This window comes from Salvelinus fontinalis, chromosome 2 (assembly GCF_029448725.1).
Source record: "Salvelinus fontinalis isolate EN_2023a chromosome 2, ASM2944872v1, whole genome shotgun sequence".
Lineage (NCBI taxonomy): Eukaryota > Metazoa > Chordata > Actinopteri > Salmoniformes > Salmonidae > Salvelinus > Salvelinus fontinalis.
The window spans coordinates 14,968,265-14,984,126 of record NC_074666.1 but is presented as its reverse complement, the minus strand read 5'-3'; the positions used below and the strand labels follow the sequence as shown (position 1 = coordinate 14,984,126).

General features: G+C 44.2%; 1 protein-coding gene across 3 annotated transcripts in view; it reads left to right on the top strand.

The window, feature by feature from the left end:
- The window catches only part of LOC129812821 (lysosome membrane protein 2-like), a 58,644-nt gene extending 43,629 nt beyond the window's left edge, over positions 1–15,015 (top strand). Inside the window, exons 8-13 of one of the 3 annotated variants that reach the window (XR_008753078.1) lie at positions 6,197–6,315; positions 6,864–6,937; positions 7,671–7,722; positions 7,843–7,995; positions 10,246–11,134; positions 11,213–15,015. Coding sequence is in view for 1 of the 3 variants with exons in the window: in XM_055864719.1 (XP_055720694.1) it covers positions 6,197–6,315; positions 6,864–6,937; positions 7,671–7,722; positions 7,843–7,995; positions 10,246–10,353 (506 nt within the window). In the remaining 2 variants the exon portion in view is untranslated. Of the gene's footprint in view, positions 1–6,196; positions 6,316–6,863; positions 6,938–7,670; positions 7,723–7,842; positions 7,996–10,245 lie in introns of all 3 variants that reach the window. The other 2 variants (XR_008753079.1, XM_055864719.1) reach the window with 2 other exon arrangements.
- Positions 15,016–15,862: the final 847 nt, after the last annotated feature.

The following is a 15,862-nucleotide window of genomic DNA, read 5'->3' as shown; positions in this document are numbered from 1 at the left end:
TGAGGGGATAGGGACTAGCTGTCTTCTGAGGGGAGAGGGACTAGCTGTCTTCTGAGCGTGGGAGGGATTAGCTGTCCTCTGAGGAGAGAGGGACTAGCTGTCCTCTGAGGGGAGAGGGACTAGCTGTCCTCTGAGGGGAGAGGGACTAGCTGTCTTCTGAGCGTGGGAGGGACTAGCTGTCTTCTGAGCGTGGGAGGGACTAGCTGTCTTCTGAGCGTGGGAGGGACTAGCTGTCTTCTGAGGTGAGAGGGACTAGCTGTCCTCTGAGGGGAGAGGGACTAGCTGTCCTCTGAGGGGAGAGGGACTAGCTGTCCTCTGAGGGGAGAGGGACTAGCTGTCCTCTGAGGGGAGAGGGACTAGCTGTCTTCTGAGTGGAGAGGGACTAGCTGTCTTCTGAGGGGAGAGGGACTAGCTGTCTTCTGAGGGGAGAGGGACTAGTTGTCTTCCGAGGGGAGAGGGACTAGCTGTCCTCCGAGGGGAGAGGGACTAGCTGTCTTCTGAGGGGAGAGGGACTAGCTGTCTTCTGAGGGGAGAGGGACTAGCTGTATTCTGAGGTGAGAGGGACTAGCTGTATTCTAAGGTGAGAGGGACTAGCTGTCCTCTGAGGGGAGAGGGACTAGCTGTCTTCTGAGGGGAGACGGACTAGCTGTCCTCTGAGGGGAGAGGGACTAGCTGTCTTCTGAGGGGAGAGGGACTAGCTGTCTTCTGAGGGGAGAGGGACTAGCTGTCCTCTGAGGGGAGACGGACTAGCTGTCCTCTGAGGGGAGAGGGACTAGCTGTCTTCTGAGGGGAGAGGGACTAGCTGTCCTCTGAGGGGAGAGGGACTAGCTGTCTTCTGAGGGGAGAGGGACTAGCTGTCCTCTGAGGGGAGAGGGACTAGCTGTCCTCTGAGGGGAGAGGGACTAGCTGTCCTCTGAGGGGAGAGGGACTAGCTGTCCTCTGAGGGGAGAGGGACTAGCTGTCTTCTGAGGGGAGAGGGACTAGCTGTCCTCTGAGGGGAGAGGGACTAGCTGTCCTCTGAGGGGAGAGGGACTAGCTGTCCTCTGAGGGGAGAGGGACTAGCTGTCCTCTGAGGGGAGAGGGACTAGCTGTCTTCTGAGGGGAGAGGGACTAGCTGTCTTCTGAGGGGAGAGGGACTAGCTGTCTTCTGAGGGGAGAGGGACTAGCTGTCTTCTGAGGGGAGAGGGACTAGCTGTCCTCTGAGGGGAGAGGGACTAGCTGTCTTCTGAGGGGAGAGCGACTAGCTGTCCTCTGAGGGGAGAGGGACTAGCTGTCCTCTGAGGGGAGAGGGACTAGCTGTCCTCTGAGGGGAGAGGGACTAGCTGTCCTCTGAGGGGAGAGGGACTAGCTGTCCTCTGAGAGGAGAGGGACTAGCTGTCTTCTGAGGGGAGAGGGACTAGCTGTCCTCTGAGGGGAGAGGTACTAGCTGTCCTCTGAGGGGAGAGGGACTAGCTGTCCTCTGAGGGGAGAGGGACTAGCTGTCTTCTGAGGGGCGAGGGACTAGCTCTCTTCTGAGGGGAGAGGGACTAGCTGTCCTCTGAGGGGAGAGGGACTAGCTGTCCTCTGAGGGGATAGGGACTAGCTGTCTTCTGAGGGGAGAGGGACTAGCTGTCCTATGAGGGGAGAGGGACTAGCTGTCTTCTGAGGGGAGAGGGACTAGCTGTCCTCTGAGGGGAGAGGGACTAGCTGTCTTCTGAGGGGAGAGCGACTAGCTGTCCTCTGAGGGGAGAGGGACTAGCTGTCCTCTGAGGGGAGAGGGACTAGCTGTCCTCTGAGGGGAGAGGGACTAGCTGTCCTCTGAGGGGAGAGGGACTAGCTGTCCTCTGAGAGGAGAGGGACTAGCTGTCTTCTGAGGGGAGAGGGACTAGCTGTCCTCTGAGGGGAGAGGTACTAGCTGTCCTCTGAGGGGAGAGGTACTAGCTGTCCTCTGAGGGGAGAGGGACTAGCTGTCCTCTGAGGGGAGAGGGACTAGCTGTCTTCTGAGGGGCGAGGGACTAGCTGTCTTCTGAGGGGAGAGGGACTAGCTGTCCTCTGAGGGGAGAGGGACTAGCTGTCCTCTGAGGGGAGAGGGACTAGCTGTCTTCTGAGGGGAGAGGGACTAGCTGTCCTATGAGGGGAGAGGGACTAGCTGTCTTCTGAGGGGAGAGGGACTAGCTGTCTTCTGAGGGGAGAGGGACTAGCTGTCTTCTGAGGGGAGAGGGACTAGCTGTCCTCTGAGGGGCGAGGTACTAGCTGTCCTCTGAGGGGAGAGGGACTAGCTGTCTTCTGAGGTGAGAGGGACTAGCTGTCCTCTGAGGGGCGAGGGACTAGCTGTCCTCTGAGGGGAGAGGGACTAGCTGTCCTCTGAGGGGAGAGGGACTAGCTGTCTTCTGAGGGGAGAGGGACTAGCTGTCCTCTGAGGGGCGAGGGACTAGCTGTCCTCTGAGGGGAGAGGGACTAGCTGTCTTCTGAGGGGCGAGGGACTAGCTGTCTTCTGAGGAGAGGGACTAGCTGTCCTCTGAGGGGCGAGGGACTAGCTGTCCTCTGAGGGGTGAAGGACAGATCCTATCACAACACCAGGAAACAGGTATCTTCTTAGTAGGAGAGGGAAGTTAGAGAAACAGGTCTCTTAGTAGGGGAGGGAAGTTAGAGAAACAGGTCTCTTAGTAGTGGAGGGAAGTTAGAGAAACAGGTATCTTCTTAGTAGGGGAGGGAAGTTAGAGAAGCAGGTCTCTTAGTAGGGGAGGGAAGTTAGAGAAACAGGTATCTTCTTAGTAGGGGAGGGAAGTTAGAGGAACAGGTATCTTAGTAGTGGAGGGAAGTTAGAGAAACAGGTCTCTTAGTAGGGGAGGGAAGTTAGATAAACAGGTCTCTTAGTAGTGGAGGGAAGTTAGAGAAACAGGTCTCTTCTAGTAGGGGAGGGAAGTTAGAGAAGCAGGTCTCTTAGTAGGGGAGGGAAGTTAGAGAAACAGGTCTCTTCTAGTAGGGGAGGGAAGTTAGAGAAACAGGTCTCTTAGTAGGGGAGGGAAGTTAGAGAAACAGGTCTCTTCTAGTAGGGGAGGGAAGTTAGAGAAACAGGTCTCTTAGTAGGGGAGGGAAGTTAGAGAAACAGGTATCTTAGTAGGGAAGGGAAGTTAGAGAAACAGGTCTCTTCTAGTAGGGGAGGGAAGTTAGAGAAACAGGTCTCTTGGTAGGGGAGGGAAGTTAGAGAAACAGGTCTCTTCTAGTAGGAGAGGGAAGTTAGAGAAACAGGTCTCTTCTAGTAGGGGAGGGAAGTTAGAGAAACAGGTCTCTTGGTAGGGGAGGGAAGTTAGAGAAACAGGTCTCTTCTAGTAGGGGAGGGAAGTTAGAGGAACAGGTCTCTTAGTAGGGGAGGGAAGTTAGAGAAACAGGTCTCTTAGTAGTGGAGGGAAGTTAGAGAAACAGGTCTCTTAGTAGGGGAGGGAAGTTAGAGAAACAGGTATCTTCTTAGTAGTGGAGGGAAGTTAGAGGCCTACAGATGTTTTATATTAAACCTTTTGTTGCTCTGAGTAATGTACCTTTAGTGAATCAACATGGCTGTGAGTACCTCTAGTGAAACAACATGGCTGTGTGTACCTCTAGTGAATCAACACTGCTGTGAGTACCTCTAGTGAATCAACACTGCTGCGAGTACCTCTAGTGAATCAACACTGCTGTGAGTACCTCTAGTGAATCAACACTGCTGTGAGTACCTCTAGTGAATCAACACTGCTGTGAGTACCTCTAGTGAATCAACACTGCTGTGAGTACCTCTAGTGAAACAACATGGCTGTGTGTACCTCTAGTGAATCAACACTGCTGTGAGTACCTCTAGTGAATCAACACTGCTGTGAGTACCTCTAGTGAATCAACACTGCTGTGAGTACCTCTAGTGAATCAACACTGCTGTGGGTACCTCTAATGAATCAACACTGCTGTGGGTACCTCTAGTGAATCAACACTGCTGTGGGTACCTCTAGTGAATCAACATGGCTGTGAGTACCTCTAGTGAATCAACACTGCTGTGGGTACCTCTAGTGAATCAACACTGCTGTGAGTACCTCTAGTGAAACAACATGGCTGTGTGTACCTCTAGTGAATCAACACTGCTGTGAGTACCTCTTGTGAATCAACACTGCTGTGAGTACCTCTAGTGAAACAACATGGCTGTGTGTACCTCTAGTGAATCAACACTGCTGTGAGTACCTCTAGTGAATCAACACTGCTGTGTGTACCTCTAGTGAATCAACACTGCTGTGAGTACCTCTAGTGAATCAACACTGCTGTGAGTACCTCTAGTGAATCAACACTGCTGTGAGTACCTCTAGTGAATCAACACTGCTGTGAGTACCTCTAGTGAATCAACACTGCTGTGAGTACCTCTAGTGAATCAACATTGCTGTGGGTACCTCTAGTGAATCAACATGGCTGTGGGTACCTCTAGTGAATCAACATGGCTGTGGGTACCTCTAGTGAATCAACACTGCTGTGAGTACCTCTAGTGAATCAACACTGTTGTGGGTACCTCTAGTGAATCAACACTGTTGTGGGTACCTCTAGTGAATCAACACTGCTGTGGGTACCTCTAGTGAATCAACATGGCTGTGAGTACCTCTAGTGAATCAACACTGCTGTGAGTACCTCTAGTGAATCAACACTGCTGTGAGTACCTCTAGTGAATCAACACTGCTGTGAGTACCTCTAGTGAAACAACATGGCTGTGTGTACCTCTAGTGAATCAACACTGCTGTGAGTACCTCTAGTGAATCAACACTGCTGTGAGTACCTCTAGTGAATCAACACTGCTGTGAGTACCTCTAGTGAATCAACACTGCTGTGGGTACCTCTAATGAATCAACACTGCTGTGGGTACCTCTAGTGAATCAACACTGCTGTGGGTACCTCTAGTGAATCAACATGGCTGTGAGTACCTCTAGTGAATCAACACTGCTGTGGGTACCTCTAGTGAATCAACACTGCTGTGGGTACCTCTAGTGAATCAACACTGCTGTGAGTACCTCTAGTGAAACAACATGGCTGTGTGTACCTCTAGTGAATCAACACTGCTGTGAGTACCTCTTGTGAATCAACACTGCTGTGAGTACCTCTAGTGAAACAACATGGCTGTGTGTACCTCTAGTGAATCAACACTGCTGTGAGTACCTCTAGTGAATCAACACTGCTGTGTGTACCTCTAGTGAATCAACACTGCTGTGAGTACCTCTAGTGAATCAACACTGCTGTGTGTACCTCTAGTGAATCAACACTGCTGTGAGTACCTCTAGTGAATCAACACTGCTGTGAGTACTTCTAGTGAATCAACACTGCTGTGAGTACCTCTAGTGAATCAACACTGCTGTGAGTACCTCTAGTGAATCAACACTGCTGTGAGTACCTCTAGTGAATCAACACTGCTGTGAGTACCTCTAGTGAATCAACACTGCTGTGAGTACCTCTAGTGAATCAACATTGCTGTGGGTACCTCTAGTGAATCAACATGGCTGTGGGTACCTCTAGTGAATCAACATGGCTGTGGGTACCTCTAGTGAATCAACACTGCTGTGAGTACCTCTAGTGAATCAACACTGTTGTGGGTACCTCTAGTGAATCAACACTGCTGTGGGTACCTCTAGTGAATCAACATGGCTGTGAGTACCTCTAGTGAATCAACACTGCTGTGAGTACCTCTAGTGAATCAACACTGCTGTGAATACTTCTAGTGAATCAACATTGCTGTGAGTACCTCTAGTGAATCAACACTGCTGTGAGTACCTCTAGTGAATCAACACTGCTGTGTGTACCTCTTGTGAAGACTTACAGAAAACGTTTGACATTTGTCATTGCCATCAAAGGCTATATAACAAAGTATGAGATAAACTTTTGTTATTGACCAAATACTTATTTTCCACCATAATTTGCAAATAAATTCATTAAAAATCCTACAATGTGATTTTCAGGATTTCTTTTTCTCATTTTGTCTGTCATAGTTGAAGTGTACCTATGATGAAAATTACAGGCCTCTCATCTTTTTAAGTGGGAGAACTTGCACAATTGGTGGCTGACTAAATACTTTTTTGCCCACTGTACATTGCAAACAAGATGATCCTATCACATTCTATTTCTTCCTCTCTTAGCTTGAACAGAGTTCAAAGGCTCTCGTCTTTCCCCGTCTTCACAGAGTTCCAAGTCACTTAACTTCTCCTCCCTGTCTCTCCAGGTGCTCCAGTCGTGACGTCCTTTCCTCATTTCTACCTGGGAGATGAGAAGTACTCTAACGCCATTGAAGGACTGGATCCTGTCAGAGAGCATCACCAGACCTACCTGGACCTGAACCCGGTACACAATCCTGTAGTGTTCACTTCTCCGGCGGTCCAATATATCATCCACTTTAATATTCCAATAGTGTTACATTTGTGTTATAATTATTCATGTTTAACCTAGATGTTAAAAGGTTATAATTATTGATGTTTAACCTAGATATTACCAGGTTATAATTATTAATGTTTAACCTAGATATACCATGTTATAATTATTAATGTTTAACCTAGATGTTAAAAGGTTATAATTATTAATGTTTAACCTAGATGTTAAAAGGTTATAATTATTGATGTTTAACCTAGATATACCATGTTATAATTATTCATGTTTAACCTAGATATTACCAGGTTATAATTATTCATGTTTAACCTAGATATTACCAGGTTATAATTATTCATGTTTAACCTAGATGTTAAAAGGTTATAATTATTAATGTTTAACCTAGATATACCATGTTATAATTATTAATGTTTAACCTAGACATTAATCAAGTATCCAGTACATTGAGCGTTACACCTGCAGTTCACATGGCTCATCAATACTGCGTCTGTGTTCTCCACTTCCAGACCACTGGTGTTCCTATCCGTGCCAGTAAGAGAGCTCAGATCAACATCCTCATCAACAGAATCTCTGGCTTCCCGTGAGTACATATAGTCTCTTGTTTCTGAGTGATTTCCACCTCACAACCACCACACAGGTTCAGCTAGCTAAAGACACATAGTTTCTGAATGATTTCCTTCTTTTGTTTAAGGATTTCCATCTCACAACCACCACCCAAGTTCAAGAAGCAATAATAAAGCTCATAATCTTTATGATATCTATATGATTTCCTTCCATTTGTAACGGGCTTCCTCCTTCTCCTCATCCGAAGAGGAGTAGCAGGGATTTGACCAAAATGCAGCGGGTTGTGAATACATAATGATTTAATAAACAAAAACAGAAGAACACGACGAACACTTGAATAATTACAAAACAAATAAACGAATGTAGACAGACCTGGACACGAACTTACATACAACGTGAAGAATGCATGAACCAGGAAAACAGACTACATAAAACCAACAAACTAACAAAAACCGGAACAGTCCCGTGTGGCGTAACATACAGACACTGACACAGGAGACAATCACCCACAAACAAACAGTGAGAACAACCTACCTTAATATGACTCTCAATTAGAGGAAAACGCAAAACACCTGCCTCTAATTAAGAGCCATACCAGGCAACCCAAAACCAACATAGAAACAGAAAACATAGACTGCCCACCCAAAACTCACGCCCTGACCAATAAACACAACCAAACAACAGAAAACAGGTCAGGAACGTGACACCATTGTTCAATGATTTTTTTTACAATCTATTTTCCATCACAGGAAAACCAAATCCCTGAACGAGACTATCTTCCCTGTCATGTTTATCAATGAGGTGAGATAATCACATTTCATTGACTCCACAAAAATATACAACTTTTGTAGAATATGACATTTAAATTCAGAAAATGTTCATTTTAATCCGAGCGTTAATCGCATTGAGTGTTTTCTTCAGACGGTAGTGATCGACGACGTGTCGGCGGCGAAGCTCCACAAGCTGTTGCTGACGGTGACGCTGGTGTCCAACTTCCCTCTCGTCCTGGTTGGTCTGGGGGCCATCCTGCTGCTGGTGTTCATCGGCCTCATCGTCTGCGAATTCAAACAGAAGGTATGACACAACCATGTTACTTCCCTTTTTTATCTTACCTTTATTTAACTAGGCAAGTCAGTTAAGAACAAATTCTTATTTACAATTACAGCCTAGGAACAGTGGGTTAACTGCCTTGTTCAGGGGCAGAACGACAGATTTTTACCTTGTCAGCTCGGGGATTCAATCCAGTAACCTTTCGACGCCCTAACCTTAGTTCCCCTTGCTTTTGTATATATATATATATATTTTTTTTATATAGAACAGTGGGAAAGTTCGGCGGGGAGGGGAGCGGGTGTGTTAGAATAACAGTGGGACTGAATCAAACCCACGCTCATACAGGCAGATATATTCTGTTGGCAGCGGATTAGACCACCCCAGGATACTGACCTGTGTTTCTCTGGGAAGGTAGAGTGTTGAGGGCCTGTGTCAGGGAGGAGCAAGACAACAGTGTTCTTCTCTAATCAATAAACTATAGTTAGAGGCCAGAGCTGTTCCCGGTTGAAGTCACGTAGTCAAGAATAAGTCCTGGCCCTCAACTATAAAGTACTTTAAAAAGGCAGCAGGAAATGCCACAGAGGGGAACGTGAAAGTCATATTGTAGACAGAATAGGTACGCCGACTAAATGTATAGAGATCCTATTAAAAGAAGAAGAAGGTAGGTCGTGAACCCTAAAAGATGGCTGTTACTAGGTAACCCGATGTCCATTCCACTGTTCCTATATCTGATTCCTATGAGGAGACACAGAAGAATAGACAATACTGTAGAACTTAAGGCCGTGGTTTGGTTGGTCACAAGACACTTCTTCTCTCAACGTGATGTGGCTACTTTGTACTTTACTGTAATATTTCGAACCAGTTGTTAACATCTGTCTTTCACACACACGTTTTTGTAAAAGGTCTTAATGTAGTCTGCATCATAACATTAAACTCAAATCTAATATTTGAAAATAAAATAGGTCTCAAATTGACTTCAAGGTACTAACATGTTTGTGTAACTTAACTCTTTTCTTAACTATGATACCACCATGATTTAGTGACTGTATTAACCAGTGCATTTTAACCCATTCTAACAGTACGGTATGCACGGCTTCCTTTATGTTTCTGTTCAGAATTAAGTTTAACGTATTCTTTAAGCCTAGTCCTGAAGAAAAAAAAACATGCTCAATGGAAATTCTCCAGGACTAAACTTAATCTGTGTCCAACTGTTCCTTTATACAGTCCAACATGTCCCTGCTGATAGGACATTCATGGCTATACAACAAACACTGCATCTGAAAGATTATGATCCTGACAAGCTATTTTGTTCAATGTTTTGTTCGCTAGATTGGTACTATAACTAACCACTCTCTACCTCTCTCCCATCTGTCTCCCTCCCCTGTCTCCATCCCTCTCTCCGTCCACTCTCTACCTCCCTCCACTCTCTCCCTCACTCTCTACCTCCCTCCATTGTCTCCATCCCTCTCTCACTCCACTGTCTCCCTCCACTCTCTTCCTCTCTCTACTATCCCCTATCTCTCTCTCTACTATCTCCCTCCACTCCATCATATCTCTCTCTCACTCCACCATCTCTCCCCTCTCTCTTTCTCTACTCTCTCCCTCCACTACCTCTCCCCTCTCTCTACTCTCTCCCTTCACTCCCTCCCTCTACTCTCTCCACTGTCTCCCTCCCGCTACTCTCTCTCCACTCTCTCTGTCCCTCCACTCTCTCCCTCCACTCTCTCTCTCCTCTCTTTCCCTCAATTCTATCTCTCCTCTCTCTCTTTCTCCCTCTACTCTCTCCATCCCTCCACTGTCTCCATCCCTCTACTCTCTCTCTCTCCACTCTCTCTGTCCCTCCACTCTCTCTGTCCCTCCATTCTTTCTCCCTCCCTCCACTATCTCTCTCCTCTCTCTCTCCACTCTCTCTTTCTCCCTCCACTCTCTCTCTCCCTCCACTCTCTCTCTCTCTCTCCACTCTCTCCCTCCAATATCGCTCTTCCTTTCTCTCTCCACTCTCTCTCTTTTGCCATTATCTCTCTTTCTCTCCCTCCACTCTCTCTCACTCCACCCTCTCTCTCTCTCCACTCTCTCTCTTTCTCACTCCATTCTCTCCTCTCTCTCGCTCTCTCACTCCACCTTCTCTCTCTCTCCACTCTCTCTCTCACTCTACTCTCTCTCTCCACTCTCTCTCTCACTCTACTCTCTCTCTCTCACTACTCTCTCTCACTCCACTCTTGCTCTCTACTCCATCCTCCATTCTCTCCATCTCTCCGCTATCTTCATCTATAGAAGTCAACAAAGGAAGACACATCTTATTCCCCCGTGAGCAACAAGGAGGCTGACGAAAAAAATGGCAGCAGCTACGTTGCCTTGACTCCCGTTACTGACAAGTCTTGAGGAGGGAATGGGAAGGGTTTATGGAGAGACAGATGTAGGATCTTAATATGAACCAGTTTGCTACAGCAGCAAAATAATCCTGCTGCAACAGGAAATGTGAATTATGTGGATTATAATTAATGGACATTTTTGTAGGGGTTTTAAAAGTCAAAAACACTGCAAGTTTGCAATTCTCAGAAACAAAAGCGTGATCAAATTACGATCCTACATCTGTATATCATATATATCAGTGTGAGTTGCTGTTCAGGGTTGGATCGTTGTAAATCATTGTGGCACTAGTTAGACTACTGTGATATGTCTCCGTTTTTTTGTTTTGTTACTTTGTTTATTTGGATCTGGTTCAACCCACAAAATGGGGCTAATCTTCCCAAAGTCCCTGGTAACCCACAAGGTGAGGCTAATCTTCCCAAAGTCCCTGTTAACCCACAAGGTGAGGCTAATCTTCCCAAAGTCCCTGTTAACTCACAAGGTGAGGCTAATCTTCCCAAAGTCCCTGTTAACTCACAAGGTGAGGCTAATCTTCCCAAAGTCCCTGTTAACCCACAAGGTGAGGCTAATCTTCCCAAAGTCCCTGTTAACTCACAAGGTGAGGCTAATCTTCCCAAAGTCCCTGTTAACTCACAAGGTGAGGCTAATCTTCCCAAAGTCCCTGTTAACTCACAAGGTGAGGCTAATCTTCCCAAAGTCCCTGTTAACTCACAAGGTGAGGCTAATCTTCCCAAAGTCCCTGTTAACTCACAAGGTGAGGCTAATCTTCCCAAAGTCCCTGTTAACTCACAAGGTGGGGCTAATCTTCCGAAAATCCCTGTTAACCCACAAGGTGGGGCTAATCTTCCCAAAGTCCCTGTTAACCCACAAGGTGGGGCTAATCTTCCCAAAGTCCCTGTTAACTCACAAGGTGGGGCTAATCTTCCCAAAATCCCTGTTATCTCACAAGGTGGGGATAATCTTCCCAAAGTCCCTGTTAACTCACAAGGTGGGGCTAATCTTCCCAAAGTCCCTGTTAACCCACAAGGTGGGGCTAATCTTCCCAAAGTCCCTGTTAACTCACAAGGTGGGGCTAATCTTCCCAAAATCCCTGTTAACTCACAAGGTGGGGCTAATCTTCCCAAAGTCCCTGTTAACTCACAAGGTGGGGCTAATCTTCCCGAAGTCCCTGTTAACATTTACATTTTACATTTAAGTCATTTAGCAGACGCTCTTATCCAGAGCGACTTACAAATTGGTGCATTCACCTTATGACTTCCAGTGGAACAGCCACTTTACAACACTTTACAATGTTAACTCACAAGGTGGGGCTAATCTTCCCAAAATCCCTGTTAACTCACAAGGTGGGGCTAATCTTCCCAAAATCCCTGTTAACTCACAAGGTGGGGCTAATCTTCCCAAAATCCCTGTTAACCCACAAGGTGGGGCTAATCTTCCCAAAGTCCCTGTTAACTCACAAGGTGGGGCTAATCTTCCCAAAGTCCCTGTTAACCCACAAGGTGGGGCTAACCAGCCCTAGGTGTGTGTCCTAAAGATGTGCTCTAAAGATGTGCCCTAATATGTGTCCTAAAGATGTGTCCTAAAGATATGTCCTTAAGATGTGTCCTAAAGATGTGCTCTAAAGATGTGCCCTAATATGTGTCCTAAAGATATGTCCTAAAGATGTGTCCTAAAGATGTGTCCTTAAGATGTGTCCTAAAGATGTTCCCCAAAGATGTGTGTACATTATTCAGGTATCATTCCATTCTCAGGGGCACTATGCTAGAAACTATGCACCTTGTGCATCATGAGATGGCTTCAAAAGTGATTATTATTATAAAACCGTAAAGTGTCAAAGAAGGTCAAGGAAGTGGTGAGATGCTCTACTGAGCAACGAAGGCTAAATATTTAATGTAATGAGTGTGTCTTCTTAATGAATTTGAATTCATATTAAAACTAACAAAAAATATATATTTGTAACGTTAGCTATAATTGTTAAATTTCTACGTATTTTATTTGTTCATGCACTGTTTAAATTTAGTTTCAAACTTGGTTGGTTGAATATGTTCAAATCAGTGAACAAAAAAGCCATCTGACTATGTTTATGTTATTGAACATATCCACAATACCATCCATACCTAATTCATGGATCACCTTCACTTTCAACTTGCATGTGGTGATATTTTGCACGTGAGCATTTTTAAGTGTTACTTATCTGATATTCCAAATGTGACATCTGCCTACATTCCTTAGGTGAGACACCTGTGCCCAGTTGGTACATTCATTAGGTGAGACACCTGTGCCCAGTTGGTACATTCATTAGGTGAGACACCTGTGCCCAGTTGGTACATTCATTAGGTGAGACACCTGTGCCTAGTTGGTACATTCATTAGGTGAGACACCTGTGCCCAGTTGGTACATTCATTAGGTGAGACACCTGTGCCCAGTTGGTACATTCATTAGGTGAGACACCTGTGCCCAGTTGGTACATTCATTAGGTGAGACACCTGTGCCCAGTTGGTACATTCCTTAGGTGAGACACCTGTGCCCAGTTGGTACATTCATTAGGTGAGACACCTGTGCCCAGTTGGTACATTCATTAGGTGAGACACCTGTGCCCAGTTGGTACATTCATTAGGTGAGTGTTGATCTGTATCGGGCAGATCTATTATAAAAAATACCACATCATTGGCTTATTGCTGCCATTGTGAACAAGCCAACAAACCTATGGCACTCCGTATACTGCGTAAAACAAGGACAGGATTTTTTTGACTGAATTGTTACTGAGGCTTTTTGACACGTCAGACAATTCTCCTGTGCCCTGTAGTGCGGGGGGGCCTTCTTGTCTGAAACAAAAGAATGAAGGCAATGAAAATGTGTAATTTGAAGATCAGATCCCTTTAGAATGTATTTACGGAATAGTGTTTTTGTTTTTACTAATAGAATAGAGTGCGTACTAATGTGCATTTCTGTTATACAGGGAAGTCCATACGTCGTAGTTTTTTTTTGGGTTGATATTTTTTGACAGAAAAATGGACTGAAACTTTTAACTCACGTATCAGGTTCTGGATTATCTAAATGTATTATCATCACTACATTCTCTCTACATTATCTCTGCATTACCATAGCTGCTGATGAAACCATAACTTTACGTTTTGATGCAAGGTTGTCATCCTAATGGCAAACATGTTTTTGGGATCAAAGATAAACATTTATATCATATACCAAACTACTGGAATTGTAGACATTTTGTAGTGATGTTAAAAAGCCAAATTGTGTGTTGCTTTCTATTGTGAACCATTAACAGGAGCACATTAGCAGACTGTCTCTCGAGAAAATGTATTGAGAGAAAGGGCTCCGTGGATATCTACATATGTTTATTTACTATGGCATCTCCTATTGACATTATATTCATTTTTGTCATGACTATAATAGCATTTGTACAACTGCTTAACTGCTATAGTCCTACGACGTAGTAATGCTTTGTTAAATTGTTGAAATTGGAAAATTCTACAGGATTTGCGTGAATGATTATTGTACCGTAATGACTGTCTGAACATAGCCTCCTGAGTGCCTGAGTGTGTTTGTGTTCTTGCACTGACAAGCATGATAGTACAAACAAACATGGCAATCGGGCTAGCATGACACCTCAATGTTGAAATCAACGCATCAGATCACAAATCAGTGCTCTGAGCTTAATAACTATCGATGCGTTATTTTGTAACCCAGCTGACTTGTATTAATACTACTCTCTTTTGTTTATGATATGCCAAACAAAAGTAGGGGAACTTTTGCTTTCTTAAGATTACTTGTTGTGAATTTATTAGATACTGTTTGACTCGTCGCTCACTTGTTTATGAGATGCCATGCACTTACGTACTCAGTATTAGTTATTCTTGTTGAAAAATAGAAAAGCAGCAATAGAAATGTATAATTTGAAAAATGAGTAAATGTTAGCGTTTTCTTCTCTATTATAAGTCTAATCAGTCATTTCATATTTTGATATTAATTTGTCTTTGGACTCTGTATTTACTCTGTAGCAACCATGTGCCTTGGTCTGTAATGGAATTACAGGACATTGAAGGAAGAGGGCCTCGTTCACAGGAGGTTGGTGGCATCTTAATTGGGGAGAACGAGCTCGTGTTAAAGGCTGGAGCGGAATCAGTGGAATGATATCAAATACGTCAAACACATGGTTTCCATGGTTTCCATGGTGTTTGATGTCATTCCATTTGCTCCGTTCCGGCCGTTATTACGAGCCGTTGTCCCCTCAGCAGCCTCCGCTGGTTTAATTTCACCCTCAGACCCCATTGTGCATTTTGTAAAACAGTCATTAGAAACAGGACAAAATTGGAATACAACAACTATGAGAAGAATTGTATATTGTAAATTATGCACCATAAAATCAAAAGCATTTTACATGTACAGCCATAGACATCAGTGTACACACACAGCACTACTTGTTTTGTGCTTGAGCACCATAGTATTTTAAACCACTTTCCTCAGTCCCAAAGTCCTGTTTTCTGTAAAACGGCTAAATGCTTTTCATTGCAGCAGTCAAACATAATCCTTGCATTTATCATAGTTATCTTTATTTTTGGAATATAGACTGCAAAAAAAGTTACTACAATATTTGTTTGTAAAAAATAACAATGTTAAACTTATTTACAATTAAATAAAAGCAACCATTTTTGATTGATTTGTCATTCTTCGGTTTTCTATTGTTATCAGTCAGCATGCTTTAAAATGGCAAATAAATCATCTTCAACTATAGCCTACACATTTATATTTTGGCAACACTGGAGGGAGAAGAACAACTTGAAGAGGGTCAAAACTGTTGCAATTAACAAGATTTTGCTTAAAGAGTAAATGCTGCTGAAAAGCAACTAATCCCTTTGATGTGGTATCGATATGAGTCAGAAACATGCATTCTAGGGTCAAAATTCACTACAAAGCGTAAATAGGACAATTTTAGTCTCGTCTAAAACAAAGTTTGGAACCTCAGTGCATTACAATGAGTAAATTAAAGTAAGGCTTGGAATACAATTATGTTAACAAATCATATTGCCAAACTCCATCTTCAAATCGCCCCTCCGCCCACTTTGCTTCCCTTCATTGAATGGGGCTCTGTTGTGTCATTCCCCCCAATGCATTCAAAGGAAGGCAGACCTATATTGATTGACCAAATCGAATCAAATCTAATTTTATTGGTCACATACACATGGTTAGCAGATGTTAATGCGAGTGTAGCGAAATGCTTGTGCTTCTAGTTCCGACCATGCAGTAATATCTAACAAGTAATCTAACAATTTCACAACAACAAAGGAATGAATAAGAATATGTACATATAAATATATGGATGAGTGATGGCCGAACGGCATAGGCAAGATGCAGTAGATGGTATAGAGTACAGTATATACACATATGAGATGAGTAATGTAGGGTATGTAAACATTATATAAAGTGGCATTGTTTAAAGTGACTAGTGATACATTTATTACATCCAATTTTTAATTATTAAAGTGGCTAGAGATTTGAGTCA